The sequence below is a fragment of the Anabrus simplex genome, chromosome 7 (genome assembly GCF_040414725.1).
Source record: "Anabrus simplex isolate iqAnaSimp1 chromosome 7, ASM4041472v1, whole genome shotgun sequence".
Lineage (NCBI taxonomy): Eukaryota > Metazoa > Arthropoda > Insecta > Orthoptera > Tettigoniidae > Anabrus > Anabrus simplex.
In genome coordinates this window covers 203,666,703-203,683,050 of record NC_090271.1, presented here as the reverse complement: position 1 = coordinate 203,683,050, position 16,348 = coordinate 203,666,703, and the positions used below count along the sequence as shown (strand labels likewise).

The window sequence follows — 16,348 nt, the reverse complement described above, 5'->3', positions numbered from 1 at the left end:
TTTATATCGGCAGAGCACGATCTCGAAACCTAGTTGCCAACTCTAATATTTACATTCGCCACGTGGTTAACCTATCTCGCTCAGCGTGTTTGGTATTCGGTACGGTTCGCGATCTTTTGCATTTTCCTTCAATATTTAGTGTGTTTTTCATATTGTTGGAGGGTTCCAGTGACTCTGAGATCAGTAGAGTGTTCCCTTTGTAGGCCATAACCTCCTTTCTGTCCCGGCCATTCGCCGTTAGTGATGTGTTATTTCCTAATTCTCTTTTATTGTTAATAAAAGTGCCAGATATTATTAGAAAGTTTAGTTCTTGTGAATTTGTTTTCAATCCATATTCATTCGTTTTTCTGAGTACTGTATTACAATTTAAAAGGGCTGTTTACCGCGGTCATATAGCATCAGCTGTTCTCGCAGGCGTACCGCGCTGGCAACAGAGGGAAGGCGATGCTCATTTGTTTTGCGAAACTTCAATTTAGAAGTAAGGCCGTGCGGAGTATAATACAGTCTTCAACGAGAGCGTGCAAAATTAAGATCTCAATTAGTGCAGTGATAATTTCCATTTCCAAAGCGACATCGCTAAGTGTTGCAATGCAACCGGAATGGCATTCAAGCGATAACGAAAGCTACTGGACACCAGATTTCCAACTTAGGTGTCAAAAGAGCGGTTTCACTGTTACACTAGAGAACGAGCTAGAAAGAGAAATTGTTCTCCCAGTTAAAACATCACGCTTTTTTTTCTTCTCTTTTTTTTTTTTTTTTTTTTTTTTTTTTGCTGATTCACTTCAGAAGCGGCTTCTGTGGTCCTCAGATCCATCTAAGCTGGGTGAGTGACTCAGGTGGCAGAGAACTGGCTTTCTGAGCTGTTGGCAGGTTTGGTCTTCGCTTAGTCCAGTTGTATTTGAAGGTGCTCAAAATATGTCATCTTCGTGTCGGTAGCTTCATCAGCACGTTCAAGAATTTCTGTAGGATAACATTCACCCTGGCGTCTCCGGAAACAGGGTACGCATCAGATTGAGAAGGGATCGAATGCATTAAGTTAAGATTAGAGCCAGCGCTTTTCCGTTTGAGCATTAGGGGGACGTAAAAGTTCTTCTTTCCCTGCTTTTTTCCACATACAGCTGGGGTCGTGGTTGCAAACTGTGTCGCACGTACAGACTTGGCTCGTTTTCACGGCCGGATGTCCTTCCTGACGCCAACCCTATACCGAGGGATGTCTTCACTATCGAGTGCTTCTGTAGTGTGGTGTGTTATGCGTGTATGAAGAAGAGCGTTCATTCACTAACACCCCCCCCCCACCTACAATTCACAGGAATTAACCAGACGCAGCTAAAATCCCCGATCCACCCCGGAATCGAACTCAGGACCCTCTGAACTGAAGACTTCAACGATTACCATTCAGCCAAGGGAGTCAGCCAGGGACATGAAACTAATCATATTAATGAATTATAATTACGCCCGTCTAATTGCATTTGTGTGTGTAAAGACTCAAGAGAATTTGTACCATTAGAGCGCAAAGTGTACTGATGAACTACTACGGCCTGGGATTGCAATTAACACCCAAGAATTTCTCTACAATCTGCCTGAAAGATTGTTTTTGACCAGAATATCTGTACCTGTGGGTAAGAGTCAACGATATCTTCTAAGGCACCAGCAGTGTTGCCAACTTAGCGGGTTTTCCGCTAAATTTCGCGGAATTGGAAGACTGTCGGCAGGGAAATATATCATTTAGCGGACAGCGGAATTTTTGGCGGAATTCTAGATTTATTATAGCGGAATTTAGTGTTTTATCCATTTTACGTTCTTTTTAAATTTTTACTCCATTCTGTCTTCGACCTATTCCGTATTTCTTGTCAGGAGCTAGCAGTCACATGAGGAAAACATGTTATTGGGATTTGATGTTATGAGATCATGGTATCATAAATTTGTACTGCGTGGAGAGAGGGTACTCGTCTCTTAGTTGACGAATGACGACAGATAATGAAACTGTGAGAAAGTAGCATTCATATTTATGCTATGAACGAAGACCGTTTAATGAACTGGCCTGTTTAGTGTGTGGCCCTTGAGGTAGGGGATTCACCTAGTTTGCGCCCGGCACTAAAACGCCTACAAGTTTTAGTTCGCCACCTCGCAGGCATGGGGTTAATCCCAGTGAAACTCACAGATCAGGTGAGTGCAGACATTTATTATTATTATTATTATTATTATTATTATTATTATTATTGCTTATTTTATTGCTCATTATTTGATATCGGATTTCTTGGCGGAATTTTAGCGGATTTTAGTAGTATTTAGCGGATTTTGAAAATATAAGTTGGCAACACCTGGGCACCAGGTTCGAGAAAAAGGAGACCAAGTTGTCCGTCCAGCACAATGGCATCATGACAGCCTCTTCGGAAGGACAGCTGGTACATGGCGTAATGCAGCAAGGAGAGGAAAATATATATACATAAAATCCCCAAATTATATTTAATTATTCAACATTACCACAAAATTACTTTATTTTTGCTAGTTTCTTCACGTCGCACCGACACAGATAGATCTGATGGCGACGATGGGATAGGAAATGCCTAGGAGTTGGTAGGAAGCGGCCATGGCCTTAATTAAGGTACAGCCTGGTGTGAAAATGGAAAACCACGGAAAACCATCTTCAGGGCTGCCGACAGTGGGATTCGAACCCACTATCTCCCGGATGCAAGCTCACAGCCGCACGCTCCTAACCGCACGGCCAACTCGCCCGGTCGCAAAATTACTGACCGGACCCACAATTTATTGCAATTATTGGAGGCTGTAGTGGTAGCTTTACGTCCAACGCATTACAGAACATTTGCTGTTTAGTATTCTCATTCTGTCAACATGTATAATACAGGCCCATACTCATATCCTGAATTCAGATTTGAAGACGGAGACTATTTCAGACGTACCTACCAATAAAAATGAAACAAAAAAAATTAAGGCGTCAAACTAATATCGGGATATCGCAAAGTCTCAGCTGTGTAAAACGCTCAGTAAATAGTTGCTGAAAGTGTAATAAATCATACATTTGCGAAATTACAGGTAGGTACCACAACTAGCTGTATAATTAAAACAAAGTAAACTTTATTTCATGTTTCGTTAGAAAAGAAAGGCTTCACGAAGAAATAACTTTTATTAGCAGATAATGGGAAATAATAATGATGATTGTGATTATTATTATTATTATTATTATTATTATTATTATTATTATTATTGTTGTTGTTGTTTTTAAGGGACCAGACATTGATGTTGAAGGTCACATAATGGAAATAAAATACCGCATGTTAACGTAAGAAAAGTAATTTAATCTTGTAGCAGACAACTCATTAGAGCCGTTCTAAGAGCAGCAACATGTAACTGAAAGAAGAAAATAGTTTATCGCGTTCTTATCCTTGAAAAGACTAAAGAGTTGTTGAGAGCTGATTTTGAACTGCGGAACATGTGGCTGAGAGGAATTCATGGGGTGAGGGAGGAAGAGTCCAATTTCTTTAGCATTGTCTTCTGTCTCGCATAGCTCAGAAAAACACGAGGCACGCTAATCAAGCACTTAGAAACGGTCTGCCTCGTTAACCCATTCACTCGCCGCCAGGGTAGGTATGTGTTGTCGAGAGTAAACAACGCGAAATTGTTTTTGTTTCTACCTCAACCAGACAGATATCTGGAACCACGTCCATGGCCCAACAGTGGGCATAAGCACACTTGAATAATAAAAGAGTACAGTACTCAATTCACGGGCCGAACACCATCTTTATAGAATTCACCAACTGAAGTACTATCATTGACTTTCAATGTATGCAAAGGGAGGCATACCTAAATTAGCAGACTACCATGACTAATGTGCTTCTTGAGAGCTTGAATAGTAAACAAATCATTTAGGTTTTTTCTCTCTATGTACGCGAGTTCATAAATGATTATTTTGTTCCTATCATTTGATGACAGACCACGGTGTCGAATCATTCTGAAAATACAGTAAGTACCGTGGCATACAGTGGTTAGTAATCCTATGGATTTAGAAAGTGTGCAGTATGGTACGTCTCATATTCTCTTGTATTTTCTTTTGTATTGGTGTTCGGTTCAGGGGGTCTCACGTTCGATTCCCGACCGGCTCGAGGATCACAGCCGCCTCTGGTTAATTGATGTTGACGATTATTTTAAGGCGATAATCTAGGCAACCATCCACTCTAACTAGCCTATGATCAGTGGGCAAACATGGGAAAATATTCCGATCTTCCGAAAACTAAATGTATCAGTAAGACTGAAAAGAGCCGCGAAAAGCGTGAAAATTAAATACTCCCTAAGCCTAGCAAACCCACTACCGTTGGGGTCGCCAGAGAACTAGAGTACGTAAGAGAGGTCAGACAGTAAAGATAGTTAAGAGCCTCGCACAAGTGGAAGTCAAGTGAGGCCCAGCTGGAGGCCCCGCGGTCGCCAGTCCAAGTTACTTTTGTAGTTTTCGGAGTCTCCGAGATATCGGAATTCCGTTCCGCAGGAGTTCTTCTTCACTCTACAGTCCTTGACGAATCCTGGCCGCCTCTTACTTTCTGCCAGCTATCCCGATCTTGTGCAAGTACTTTCCAAGCCGGGCTGAGTGGCTCAGACGGTTGAGGCGCTGGCCTTCTGACCCCAACTTGGCAGGTTCGATCCTGGCTCAGTCCGGTGGTATTTGAAGGTGCTCAAATACGTCAGCCTCGTGTCGGTAGATTTACTGGCACGTAAAAAGAACTCCTGCGGGACTAAATTCCGGCACCTCGGCGTCTTCGAAAACCTTAAAAGAGTAGTTAGTGGGACGTAAAGCAAATAGCATTATTATTTATTAGTACTTTCCAATTTTTGTAGATGTATCTCAATTCCATCTAGCCACCTGGATCTCGGTCGACCTCTTCCTCTTTGTCCACCGGGCTTTCAACTTAATATACATGTTCCCAAAAACATGGAAAGTAATAAGTTGGGGATCGTAGACCTCTAAACATCACTCCTATAGTTGATCGTTTATGAGCTAAATTTGCTTTAGTTACTAGTTAGAATGGAGGAATAGTTGGGATTTAGGATTAAGTTTGGAGTCTGGTATGTCGTTATGAGTACTGAAGTACTTCGCCAACGTAAGGAAGAAGGTTACCATCCAATACGTGCAATGTCTGGAGTGTTCGAACGTGTCCGATAATCAATGAGGCGGCGTGCATTCAGGCGCATGGAGGCTATTTTGAGGAAGTCTTCTCTCAGAATGTAGTGACCCTGCTGGTCCACCAACATGGCAACTCAGCGCCGGATGTTCCTGGTAAGGCTATTTCCAATGCTTCCTGTACAAAGTTGGTAAGTCTGTAGCTCGTAGAGAGTATGTCCGTATGAACTTCTTGAGTTGTTTTAGGGTCAACCATTAATCTCTATATTATTTCAGAAGAGGTGTCATTTCAGTGTCCGGCTAAATGGCTCAGTGGTTAGCGTGCTGGTCTTTGGTCACAGGGGTTCCGGGTTCGATTCCCGGCAGGGTCGGGAGTTTTAACCATAATTAGTTAATTCCGCTGGCACGGGGGCTGGGTGAATGTGTCATCTTCATCGTCACTTCATCCTCATCATGACGCGCAGGTCGCCTACAGGCGTCCAAAGACCTGCACCTGGCAAGCCGAAGTTGTCCTCGGACACTCTAGGCACTAAAAGCCATAAGCCATTTCATTTTTTTCATTGCAGTTAGCCGCTATAGATCCCAGGTATCTTAACTGTCCAAACCTCTCATATGTGTAGGTCACCCATTGTTACTAAAGGTGGCAGGCAGATTGCTCCCAAGTGCATTCCCGGCAGCTATGTAGGTTACTTTGTCTTTGACCGATCGACGGTCAGTCCCGTATTCCTGACTAGCTTGTTCTAATGTATACGGAATGCCCCTTCTATGGACCTTGGCGTTATTTTACGTGCCTATAAATCCGCCAACATGAGACTCTAGTATAGGCCATGAGAAGAAAATTGTCTGTGATCTTGGCTACCGGTGATGCAGAGGGGATAAACCTAACACCATACTAGTAGTTCACGCACTGTGCTGCGGGACTGGTAAAAGGAGGGTTGGTTGGCTAAGAAAGGTCGGAGCCCTTTTTCTTTCTTTCTTAATCTGCTTACACTCCAGGGTTGGTTTAACCCTCGGACTGAGCGAGGAATCCCACCTCTACCGCCTCAAGGGCAGTGTCTTGGAGCTTCAGACTCTGGGTCAGGGATACAAGTGAGGAGGATGACCAGTACCTCGCCCAGGCGGCCTCACCTGCTATGTTCAACAGGGGCCTTGGTGGAGGATGGGAAGATTGAAAGGAATAGACAAGGAAGAGGGAAGGAAGCGGCCGTGGCCTCAAGTTAGGTACCATCCCGGCATTTGCCTGGAGAAGTGGGAAACCACAGAAAACCACTTCCAGGATGGCTGAGGTGGGAATCGACCCCCCTTCCTCTACTCAGTTGTCTTCCCGAGGTTGAGTGGACCCCGTTCCAGCCCTCGTACCATTTTTCAAATTTCATGGCAGAGCCATGAATCGAACCCGGGCCTCCGGCAGCTAATCATACTAACCACTACACGACAGAGGCGGTTGGAGCCCTTTTTAAAATATAAATTTTGGCTTTCGGTCTCATCGACCATGAACCAGCAAACTGTGCATTTTTCTTATTTTCAACTGTATGTTGACTTTATGAACTGAGCAACGTATTCAACCCCACAGCCTCCGAGGGGAGGAGGGTTGTTTGTTGTGAGAGCAAACAATTTCTATCTCTATGTTGTTATAACTCAGTGTGGAATTTAATGTTAAGAAATCATCGTAACGTAACTCAAGTGGAAGAGGTGATTGTACTAAATAGTGGCCGTGAAAACCGAGTGGTGGTATCACCAACATCTCACCTAGGCGGCGGCGGTGGTGGTTGTTCGAATCTCAGCCAATGCACGTGGGACATCATACATGCATCCATCATCATCATTATAGACCGTTATGCCTTTCAGCGTTCAGTCTGCAAGCCCCTGTGAATTTACTCTTAAATGTCACAACAATCCTCTTATTTGCAACTAGTGCTGTGGCCTCATTTGGTTGTATACGTCTCATCTTTAAATCGTTAGAAACTGAGTTTAACCATCGTCGTCTTGGTCTCCCTCTATTTCCCTTACCCTCCATAACAGAGTCCATTATTCTCCTAGGTAACCTATCACCCTCCATTCGCCTCACGTGGGATTTTGAAATAAATCTCATATCTATATGGATCGGGTTCCACGTAAAGCTGGAGGTCCCGTAGCTATGATCATGATACCAACAGTCACGTAATAATGCAAACTTTGGTTAGTCGAGACCATAGTTAAAAACATGATTTGTTATTGTGAATACTGATATCTTGATCATAGCCACGGCACCGCCTTTTTTACGTGTAAACCGAGCGAGTTGGCTGCGCGGCTCGAGTCACCAACGAACACCAACGTCGGCATCCCTCAAGATCTGTAGTTTCTCACCTTCACACCAGGCAAATGCTGGGGATGTACCTTAGCTTAAGCCACGCCTGGCAACTGAGATGCAACGGTTTCAGTGTCCATGAAAGAGTCTGAAAGATGAACTTTTTCATAGATCGCATTGTATTCTACCAGGAGGGGGGGGGGGGGGGGAAGAAGAAACCAAGCTTTTAATGTTGATAAGAACCTTGGAACGTTGCACCGGAACGTTTAACCTTTCGACTGGAAGACTCTTGGGGAGAAATGTCTGGCTTATTCTCTCCATGTTAATGTTATTAACTCATCCATTGGAAATTCCGTGTACCTTTCTTTCTGCGGAAGCTTATAAATGATTATAGTGAGACACAGTGACCTTAAAAATACTATTACTTTGTTTATTCTCCTTAATTTCCTCCCATTTACTTACCCTTTTAAAGGACCATTCATTATCAACATGTTTCGATTTCCTTCTGCTCTGTAACCTGGTTACTTTTCCTTCGTTCTCCAATCAATCAATCAATCAATCAATCAATCAATCAATCAATCAATCAATCAATCAATCAATCAATCAATCGTTCACGAAGCATTCGAATTTAAATCCATTTAAAACTTGTACGAGGAGCGCTGAAATATTCTATATGTATAGTAGGTTAAAGAAAAGTAAAATGTAATGGTATACAATAAAATACGCTATCGACATTCCTTTACAAAGGCTCAGATAAAGAGGAAAAATACTACGTAAACAAACTCTGTAAGGGCAACTAAAAATAACTGAATGACGCAGAATCGCGTCAGATTAAGGAGCAAGTAAATGATAAACCAATGAATTATTATTATTATTATTATTATTATAATCATCTACCGCTTTTCCCGCACCTGTGGGGTCGTGAGTACGAACTTTGTCGCACACGTAGATCCGAACCTGTTTTATGGTCGGATGCCCTTTCTGACACCAACCCTATATGGAGGAATGTAATCACTATTGCGTGTTTCTGTGGTGGTTAGTAGTGTAGTGCGGAGTGCTGACTGAATATGAATTAGGAGAAACATAAACAGCCAATCAGACGCGATTAAAATCCCTGATCCCGCCGGGAATCGAACCCAGGAACCTCTGAATCGAAGGCCTCAACAGTGACCATTCAGCCAAGGAATCGGACAAATCAATGAATGACTTAACACAAACATTACAAAGAAATGAGATATCGGAAGCATGGAGATGGCCAGCTCCCTTTCGTCTATCTCAGTTTCGAACTCACTGACCGAGATTTGAAGCCAGAGCGCAGCTGCAGAAGACCAGTGACAAAATGTTAACATGGCAAAAGAAACGAATAACTGGGGAAGACGTAAGGCACAAGATATGAAAGTAATCTTGTGCACTGTCGACAGACCATAAAAGTCAAGTACGACTAACCCTGGGGTTGAAGTATATTTCTGATGTTGCTGGTTGAAATACGGTGTCGTCTTACCTTGTTTTGCTAACAGGCTGAAGACCAGGAGGCCAAATAGGAGGGTCCAAACCTTGACGGACATCACAGCCATACCGGCTCACACTAGATCACACGGCACAAGTAAAAGAACGTAATACCACACACTTCCAACAGCACCGCAGGTCAACTCGACTGAACTGGCAGAGCGGAGCGACTGAGGGGACCGCGCGAACTTTCCAGTGGTCCCCTCCTCTAGCGGCACACTCAGGAACCACCGTAAGACATGACGTCATAATTAACGTCACTGTCAGCGAAGGCAAACTTCCATAACACCCCTTCGCGGTACGCAATGCGTGATGTAAACGAGTGAGGTCAAGAAAGTAAGTTATTCATGCATTACAATCCAACTTACTAGATTAAAAAGTTGAACACTTCAAATATATCGTCGTTGCGCCTGTAAAAACCACTGTGTGAAATATTTTAGCTTAGCAACATGGATAAAACACCAAAATATTATGATTAAAAAATTCAAAAATGAATTTAAAATAAATAAATAAAAAATTCAAAAGGAAAACACGCAAATAATGGGAACACAGAAAGAGGAAAACCAAGACACCCCCAATCATATCTCCCATTCCCATAACATCTATTTACCCTCTCCTACATATAGCACATCACCTTTCACCCCCCCACAACTCTCTTGGCCATAGAGTAGATGTTCCTTACTAGGTGGCCCGCCTCCCCCCTCAGGGGAATAATGAAAGCTTAGTTAGTAGTTAAGCTTAGAACTTTGTTTAGTACGGTTCTGACTTCTGAGGCTCAATATTGTGCGAATATATATATTTTTGAACTATGAGTAAAAAGTCTTCCAACCTGAATAAGACCTCCACGGATTTTCAACTCGGTGTAAAATGGTGGCAACATTGCCAATGCTGAGTGGTATTAATGGTGCTTTACACTTTGCTTTTCGTCTCACCGACACAGCTAGGTCTTATCGCGATGATGGGACATGAAAAGGCTAGGAGTGGGAAGGAAGCGACCGTGGCCTTAATTAAGATACACACCGAGCTCGATAGCTGCAGTCGCTTAAGTGCGGCCAGTATCCAGTATTCGGGAGATAGTGGGTTCAAGCCCCAGTGTCGGCAGCCCTGAAGATGGTTTTCCGTAGTTTCCCATTTTCACACCAAGTAAATGCCGGGGCTGTACCTCAATTAAGGCCACGGCCGCTTCCTTCCACTTCCTAGACCTTTCCTATCCCATCGTCGCCATAAGACATATCTACGTCGGTGTGACGTGAAGCAAATAGCAAAAAAATAAATAAAAAATAGATAAAGCCCTGGCATTTGCCTGGTGCGAAAATTGAATATAACGGAAAACAATCTTCAGGGCTGCCGACAGTAATCTTCGAACCATCTATCTCCCGAATGCAAGCTCACAGCGTGGTGACGATTGTCTTTTGTTTTTCTTCTTTTTAGTTTAAAAAAAAGAAATGGATCAGTAAAAGTAAAGTAAACTCGTGTCCTCATCCCGAGGTGGTGCAGCTCCCCAATGGAGGTGAGTTGCAAGTACCATTTTAACCACATACCAGGCCTCGTGCCATTCGTAAATTTCTGGCAGTACGGGGAATCGAACACGGGCCTCAAAGGACGGCAGCTAATAGTGCTAACCGTTACACTACGGACAATACATCAGTATAATCATACTTTTAAAAACGAATCTTAACAGATAGGGAAATGTTCCGACCTTTCCAAAAATGAACACACGGATGGTGGTGATATTGTTCAACAGAGAGTACAACTAGACACGCGTTCTTTCTTAACGCAGGTCGCCTAATCAGGCATCAGCTCGAAAGACTACATCAGGCCTCTTCGGAGGCTACATGTCATAACAAATCCCTTCTTAAAACTGACCAAAGAAAGAAATGGAAGACCCCCGACTCTTGGAAGGAACTGCTATCGGTAAAAGAAGATAAAGGGCCACGAAGGATGTGAGAACGAACGAGTGACTCCATAGACCTCTCAAACCTATTACCGTCGGGGTCAAAGAAAACAATAGTTGACAAACGAAGTTCAGATAAAGATGAAAGCGAGGAAGTTCGCACTAGTAAGTGGGAGGAATCCAGATCAGCTAGGAACCTCGTGCTCCCCAACCGGCGCTTCGAAAATGACAGCCTTTTAGTCACCTCGTAGGAAAAGGAGGGAATACCGTGGATATTTGGAAGTTTGTGAAAAATGTAATAATCGCGATTATTTCCGGTATGTCCTACTCCTTTGCTGAATGGCGAGTGTAGCCTTCTTCGGTTCAGAGGGTCCTAGGTTCGATTCCCGGCCAGTTAGAATATTTTAACCTTAAATGGTTAATTTGCTTGACTCGGGGACTGGGTGTTGTACTGTCCCCAACATCCTTTCAACTCACTCACCACACACACAACACTATCCTCCACTACAATGAGACGCAGTTCCCTGCACATGGCAGATGTCGCCCACCCTCGCTGGAGAATCTGCCTTACCATGCAAGAAATAGCCAAACGAAATGATTATTTCGTTATTTCTCCTAGTACGGTAAAAATATATTAATCACGTACGATTGAAAATTATAATTTATACAACGTTAGTTATGCACAGTTATTCGATACAACTGATGTCAGCGGAAAAATTAGAAATTTCCTGTTTTGAACCCCTTAAAATTGCACGGCCACTGTATACCAAACAAATAAAGTATAGCATACTTGCATTGTCCGGCTCCTTGTGGTCAGTGTTGAGGTCTTCCGTTCAGAGGGGTCCCGGGTTCGATTCCCGGCCGGATCGGAGATTTTAATCGCGTCTGATTAATTCTTCTGCCTCGGAGACTGGGTGTGTGTTTGTCCGAACACTCACCTATTCATATTCAAACAACACACAATACTACCAACCACCACAGAAACACGCAATAGGGAGCACATCCTTCCAAATAGGGTTGGCGTTAGGAAGGACATACCGGGCGAGTTGGCCGTGCGGTTAGGAGCGCGCGGCTGTGCGCTTGCATCCGGGAGATAGTGGGTTCGAATCCCACTGTCGGCAGCCCTGAAGATGGTTTTCCGTGGTTTTCCATTTTCACACCAGGCTGTACCTTAATTAAGGCCACGGCCGCTTCCTTCCAACTCCTAGGCCTTTCCTACCCCATCGTCGCCACATGACCTATCTGTGTCAGTGCGACGTAAAGCCACTAGCAAGAAGGAAGGGCATCCGGCCAAAAAACAGGGCCAAATTCATATGTGCGACATAGTCCACCCCCGAGACCCCTCAAGGTGAGGGAAAAAGCTGTAGTAGTAGTATCTAATTTAGTAGTAGTAGTAACAGTAGGAGAAGAAGAAGAAGAAGAAGAAGAAGAAGAAGAAGAAGATACAACGCGGCTATCACTGAACTTAAATGCAGAGTTTCGAGAAACTCTCTCAGGCCATTTAAAGCAATGTCGTATCAAAAATCATTCTCATATTGCAGTACACAATTTTCTGGACTAGACAGTTTGTTTCCCCTGTTTCACATTGACTCGTCATTTTCTTCCCCTGTGTATGGTTTTTGAAATCACTCAAATCTAGAAACTTAACATGTTCCTTTCCTTTATTGGACAGAAGACTGAAACTACATTCTTAGAGCCACAAGATGACAGTAATATCGGAAAAAGTGAAAAAAATTGGACTTAGCATGTTCTTCCCTTCGACCCTTCAAATACATAGACGGACAGACAGACAAACATTGAACTGAACCTACTTTCGAGTTTTGATCTTCTAATCCGAGATGTAAAAGTTAAGTAGGAGTCCATAGTTTGAGGTATGCAGGCAAAAGTATAATTTTATTTATATAGTAACTTAATGCCTACATACTATTGAATGTCTTCATGGATTTCATTTCGGAAATGTGTACAGAATAGGCAGCTTGGACAGGTGAACCGGGATGAGTAGTTCAGATGGTAGAGCGCTGGCTTTCTGAACTCAATTGGAGGGTTCGATCCCGGCTCAGTCCGGTGGAATTTAAATGTACTCACACGTCAGCCTGGTGTCTATAGATTCACCGGCAAGCAAAAGAGCTCCTGTGGGACAAAAATTATGGCTCGTCGGCGTCTCCGAAAACCGTAGAAGTAGTTGGTGGGACGTAAAACCAATAGCATTAGCAATACTATAAACAGATGGTAAATTTGTATGATGCTTGTTGTTTAAAGGGGCCTAACATCCAGGTCATCGGCCCCGTAAATTTAGAGAAGAGGTGACAAATAAGTCAGAAGAGTATGTTCAGATCTTAAAAGAAACAGGCAAAAAGAGAGTCGAACTGAGATCGAATATATTAACTACACGCTACAGGCGGTAGAGACTTCGAACTGAATGGAGTTCTTATCAAGAAGGTAGAAGATTTTAAATAACTGGGTTCAAAGCTGGAAGATGGTGACGTAGAAAAGAAAGAGAGATGGAGGATCAAAATCGGATGGAAAAGCTGGAGGAATACGGCTGGAGTCGTATGTTACATGATTACCGCTCAAACTTAAGGGCCAAGTTTACAGAAAACTAGTTAAGACTAGCGATCCCGCTTGGAGGATGAAAGTGTAGGAAGGAAGACGGATGTCCAGAGGCAGAGGAAGTGTGGACGACCAAAGAAGAGTAGGTCGAGGAAGAAGATCTGAGTAAAATAGGAACTTGAGGTTGAAGATACCCAAAATAGACAACAGGAAATAAGACTCATTAGAAAGGCGACCCTACCTACAATGAGAGAAGATGATGACGATCCTTGCTGTTCAAAGGGGCCTAACATCTAAGATCATCGGCCCCCAATGGGAGAAGAAGAAGAAGAATGAGAAGAAAAGGAGAAGAATTTGAAGACCTTGACGGACCTGGTTTATTTTATTATTTTTGATTAGTAGTAGGCCCAAGTAATTATCATTATTATTATTATTATCATCATCATCATCATTATTACTACGCACGGTCCATTCCTTTAACAACGCATTTATCGTTGATTAATTAATTCCATTTGTACGCGTAACGAAGCTCATTGCTCCGATAGCATGAAATATGAACTAGTTCGCTTGCTAGGTTCTTTTTGCTTACGTCGCACTGACGTCTTGTGGAATAGTGGGATAGGAACGGGCTAGGGGTGCGAAGTACGCTATCGTGGGCCTAATGAAAGCACAGCCTCAGCATTTGCCTGGTGTAAAATTGGGAAACTATGGTATATCACCTTCAGGGCTGCGACAGTGGGGTTCGAACCCACTATCTCCCGAATGCATGCACAGAGCTTCGTGACCCAAATCACGCGGCCACATGAACGGTCGCTTGCTATTCTGGTAATTATTATTATAAAGCAACTCACATCTTAAAATAGAACGACAATGATTAGAACCACACAGTGCAAATGAATATCACGTCAGAAGGAACTTCACAACGCTTGCTCAATATCCGCGCAGCTCTTAGAAGAAATGTCACGATTTCCAAATATGTACAGATGCGTGTCCGCTGAAAGTTCCCTCTTAGGTTATTCCTGGTGCATGACCCGCTGCTTTTGGTTTGGCGTGGTCAACTACACCCGCACTCGAGTTCATGGCTGCTTAAATGTCACTTGCTATCTACTCTAAGAAGAGGAGACAGTCATGAAGTGTTTGCATGTAATTTCATCCGTTGTTGGCAACTCTCCACATTCAGACACACAACTTCTTTAAGATTCACATACTTGATTAGCAATTCCACCACGCGTGGCTCTGTCACAGCTATGGCATGTTTTCAAACATACATAAAGCATTTACCCCCCCCCCCCCCCTCTCTCTCTCTCTCTTTTTCCTTCCTTCCTTCTTTCTTTCTTTCTCTCTTTCTTTCTTTCTTTCTTTCTTTCTTTCTTTCTTTTTAGGCACTCGCAACTTGTAAGTATGAAGTGATGTCATCGCGGATCCACAGGAGTCTGGAATTGCTTCACTACTCTTTAATCCTGTTTTCCCACCCTCTTAATCAACACTTGATCTTTTTCGGCCTCAGCACTATTTGGTTATCAAAGACTAGGACAGTAACTCTCATCTTGGGTACGAGGGTTCATTGCTTCCTGTTACCTGTGCCAGGTTCCTCGTCTCATCTTTCCAATCCGACCTCCTTTGGCCAAAACTTGTTTTCTTCCAACCTCGTAAGTATTTTCACGCCCCACGACGCCGTTTCCTTTATTTTGTCGATACCCTTCACGTCTTGAAGGGTCAGACCGCTTTTCTTTTCTCCTCTGATTAGTGTTACCTAAAGTAGTGACCACTATATCAGGCGAATGAGTAAGACTGCGCTGTCGTCAAATATGGAAAGGGAGAAGCAACGGATGGTCGAGAATCTCTTACCTCCTCGCATGGTTTGGCGACGCTAATCAAGCAGTGCTGCCCAGTCTGTGTCGTGGCACTTCATTTTAGTTTATTTTTTCTTTGTGTGTAGCAGTTAAATGTCGCACCAACACATGGAAGATTTGTGGCAACCTAAGGACGGGAAAGGGCAACGAACGGGAAGAAAGCCATCATACCGAGCTCGATAGCTGCAGTCGCTTAAGTGCGGCCAGTATCCAGTATTCGGGAGATAGTGGGTTCGAACCCCACTGTCGGCAGCCCTGAAGATGGTTTTCCGTGGTTTCCCATTTTCACACCATGCAAATGCTGGGGCTGCACCTTAATTAAGGCCACGGCTGCTTCCTTCCCACTCCGAGCCTATTCCTGTCCTATCGTCGCCATAAGACCTATCTGTGTCGGAGCGACTTAAAGCAACTTGTAAGAAGAAGAAGAAAAATAAGAAAGCCGTCATATTTTATGATGTGATTCTTTAACATACGTGTTTTTTGACGAGTGAGTTGGTCGTGCGGTTAGGGGCGCGTAAGCTTGCATTCGGGAGTTAGTGGGTTCGAACCCTACTGTCGGCAGCCCCGAAGATGGTTTTTTGTGGCTTTCTATTTTCACACCAGGTAAATGATGGGGCTGTACCTTAAGGCCACGGCTGCTTCCTTCCCACTTCTAACTCTTTCTTATCCCATCGCCGCCATAAGACCTATCTGTGTCGGAGCGACAAACAGCAAACTGTAAACACAAAAAACACCAAAACATGTCTTTTTGACAAAGAATCAAGTTTAAAATTTCCGCTTTGCTTTGAAACATAAAGGCCGTCGAAACACGAGGAAGAGCAGACGGAAGAAAGTCTGTGTTGATGGTAGTATTTTAATTTCCTTATGATGCGGAGTATTAAAAGAATGTTACTTTAACAATAATATATTATTAACAGTAACATATTCTTGACAAAAAGAAAAACGAAATATATATTTTAGGATTGTGAGATTAAGTGCGCTACGATTAACCCAGTTTTAACAGATCGAAAAAATGAAACAGAGTTCAAAAAAGGTCATTAAGGAAAGTTTTTTTTTTTTTTTGCTAGCTGCTTTACGTCGCACCGACACAGTTAGGTCTTATGGCGACGATGGGACAGGGAAGGGAT

General features: G+C 43.2%; 1 protein-coding gene across 4 annotated transcripts in view; it reads right to left on the bottom strand.

Moving 5' to 3' along the window:
• Window positions 1-9,076, bottom strand: part of LOC136877472 (lachesin) — a 616,536-nt gene extending 607,460 nt beyond the window's left edge. For all 4 annotated transcript variants that reach the window (XM_067151533.2, XM_067151534.2, XM_067151535.2 and 1 more), the window contains exon 1: window positions 8,920-9,076. In XM_067151533.2, coding sequence (XP_067007634.2) covers window positions 8,920-8,992 — 73 coding nt within the window. In that variant the 5' untranslated portion in view covers window positions 8,993-9,076. The remainder of the gene's footprint in view (window positions 1-8,919) is intronic.
• Between the last annotated feature and the right edge of the window lie 7,272 nt (window positions 9,077-16,348).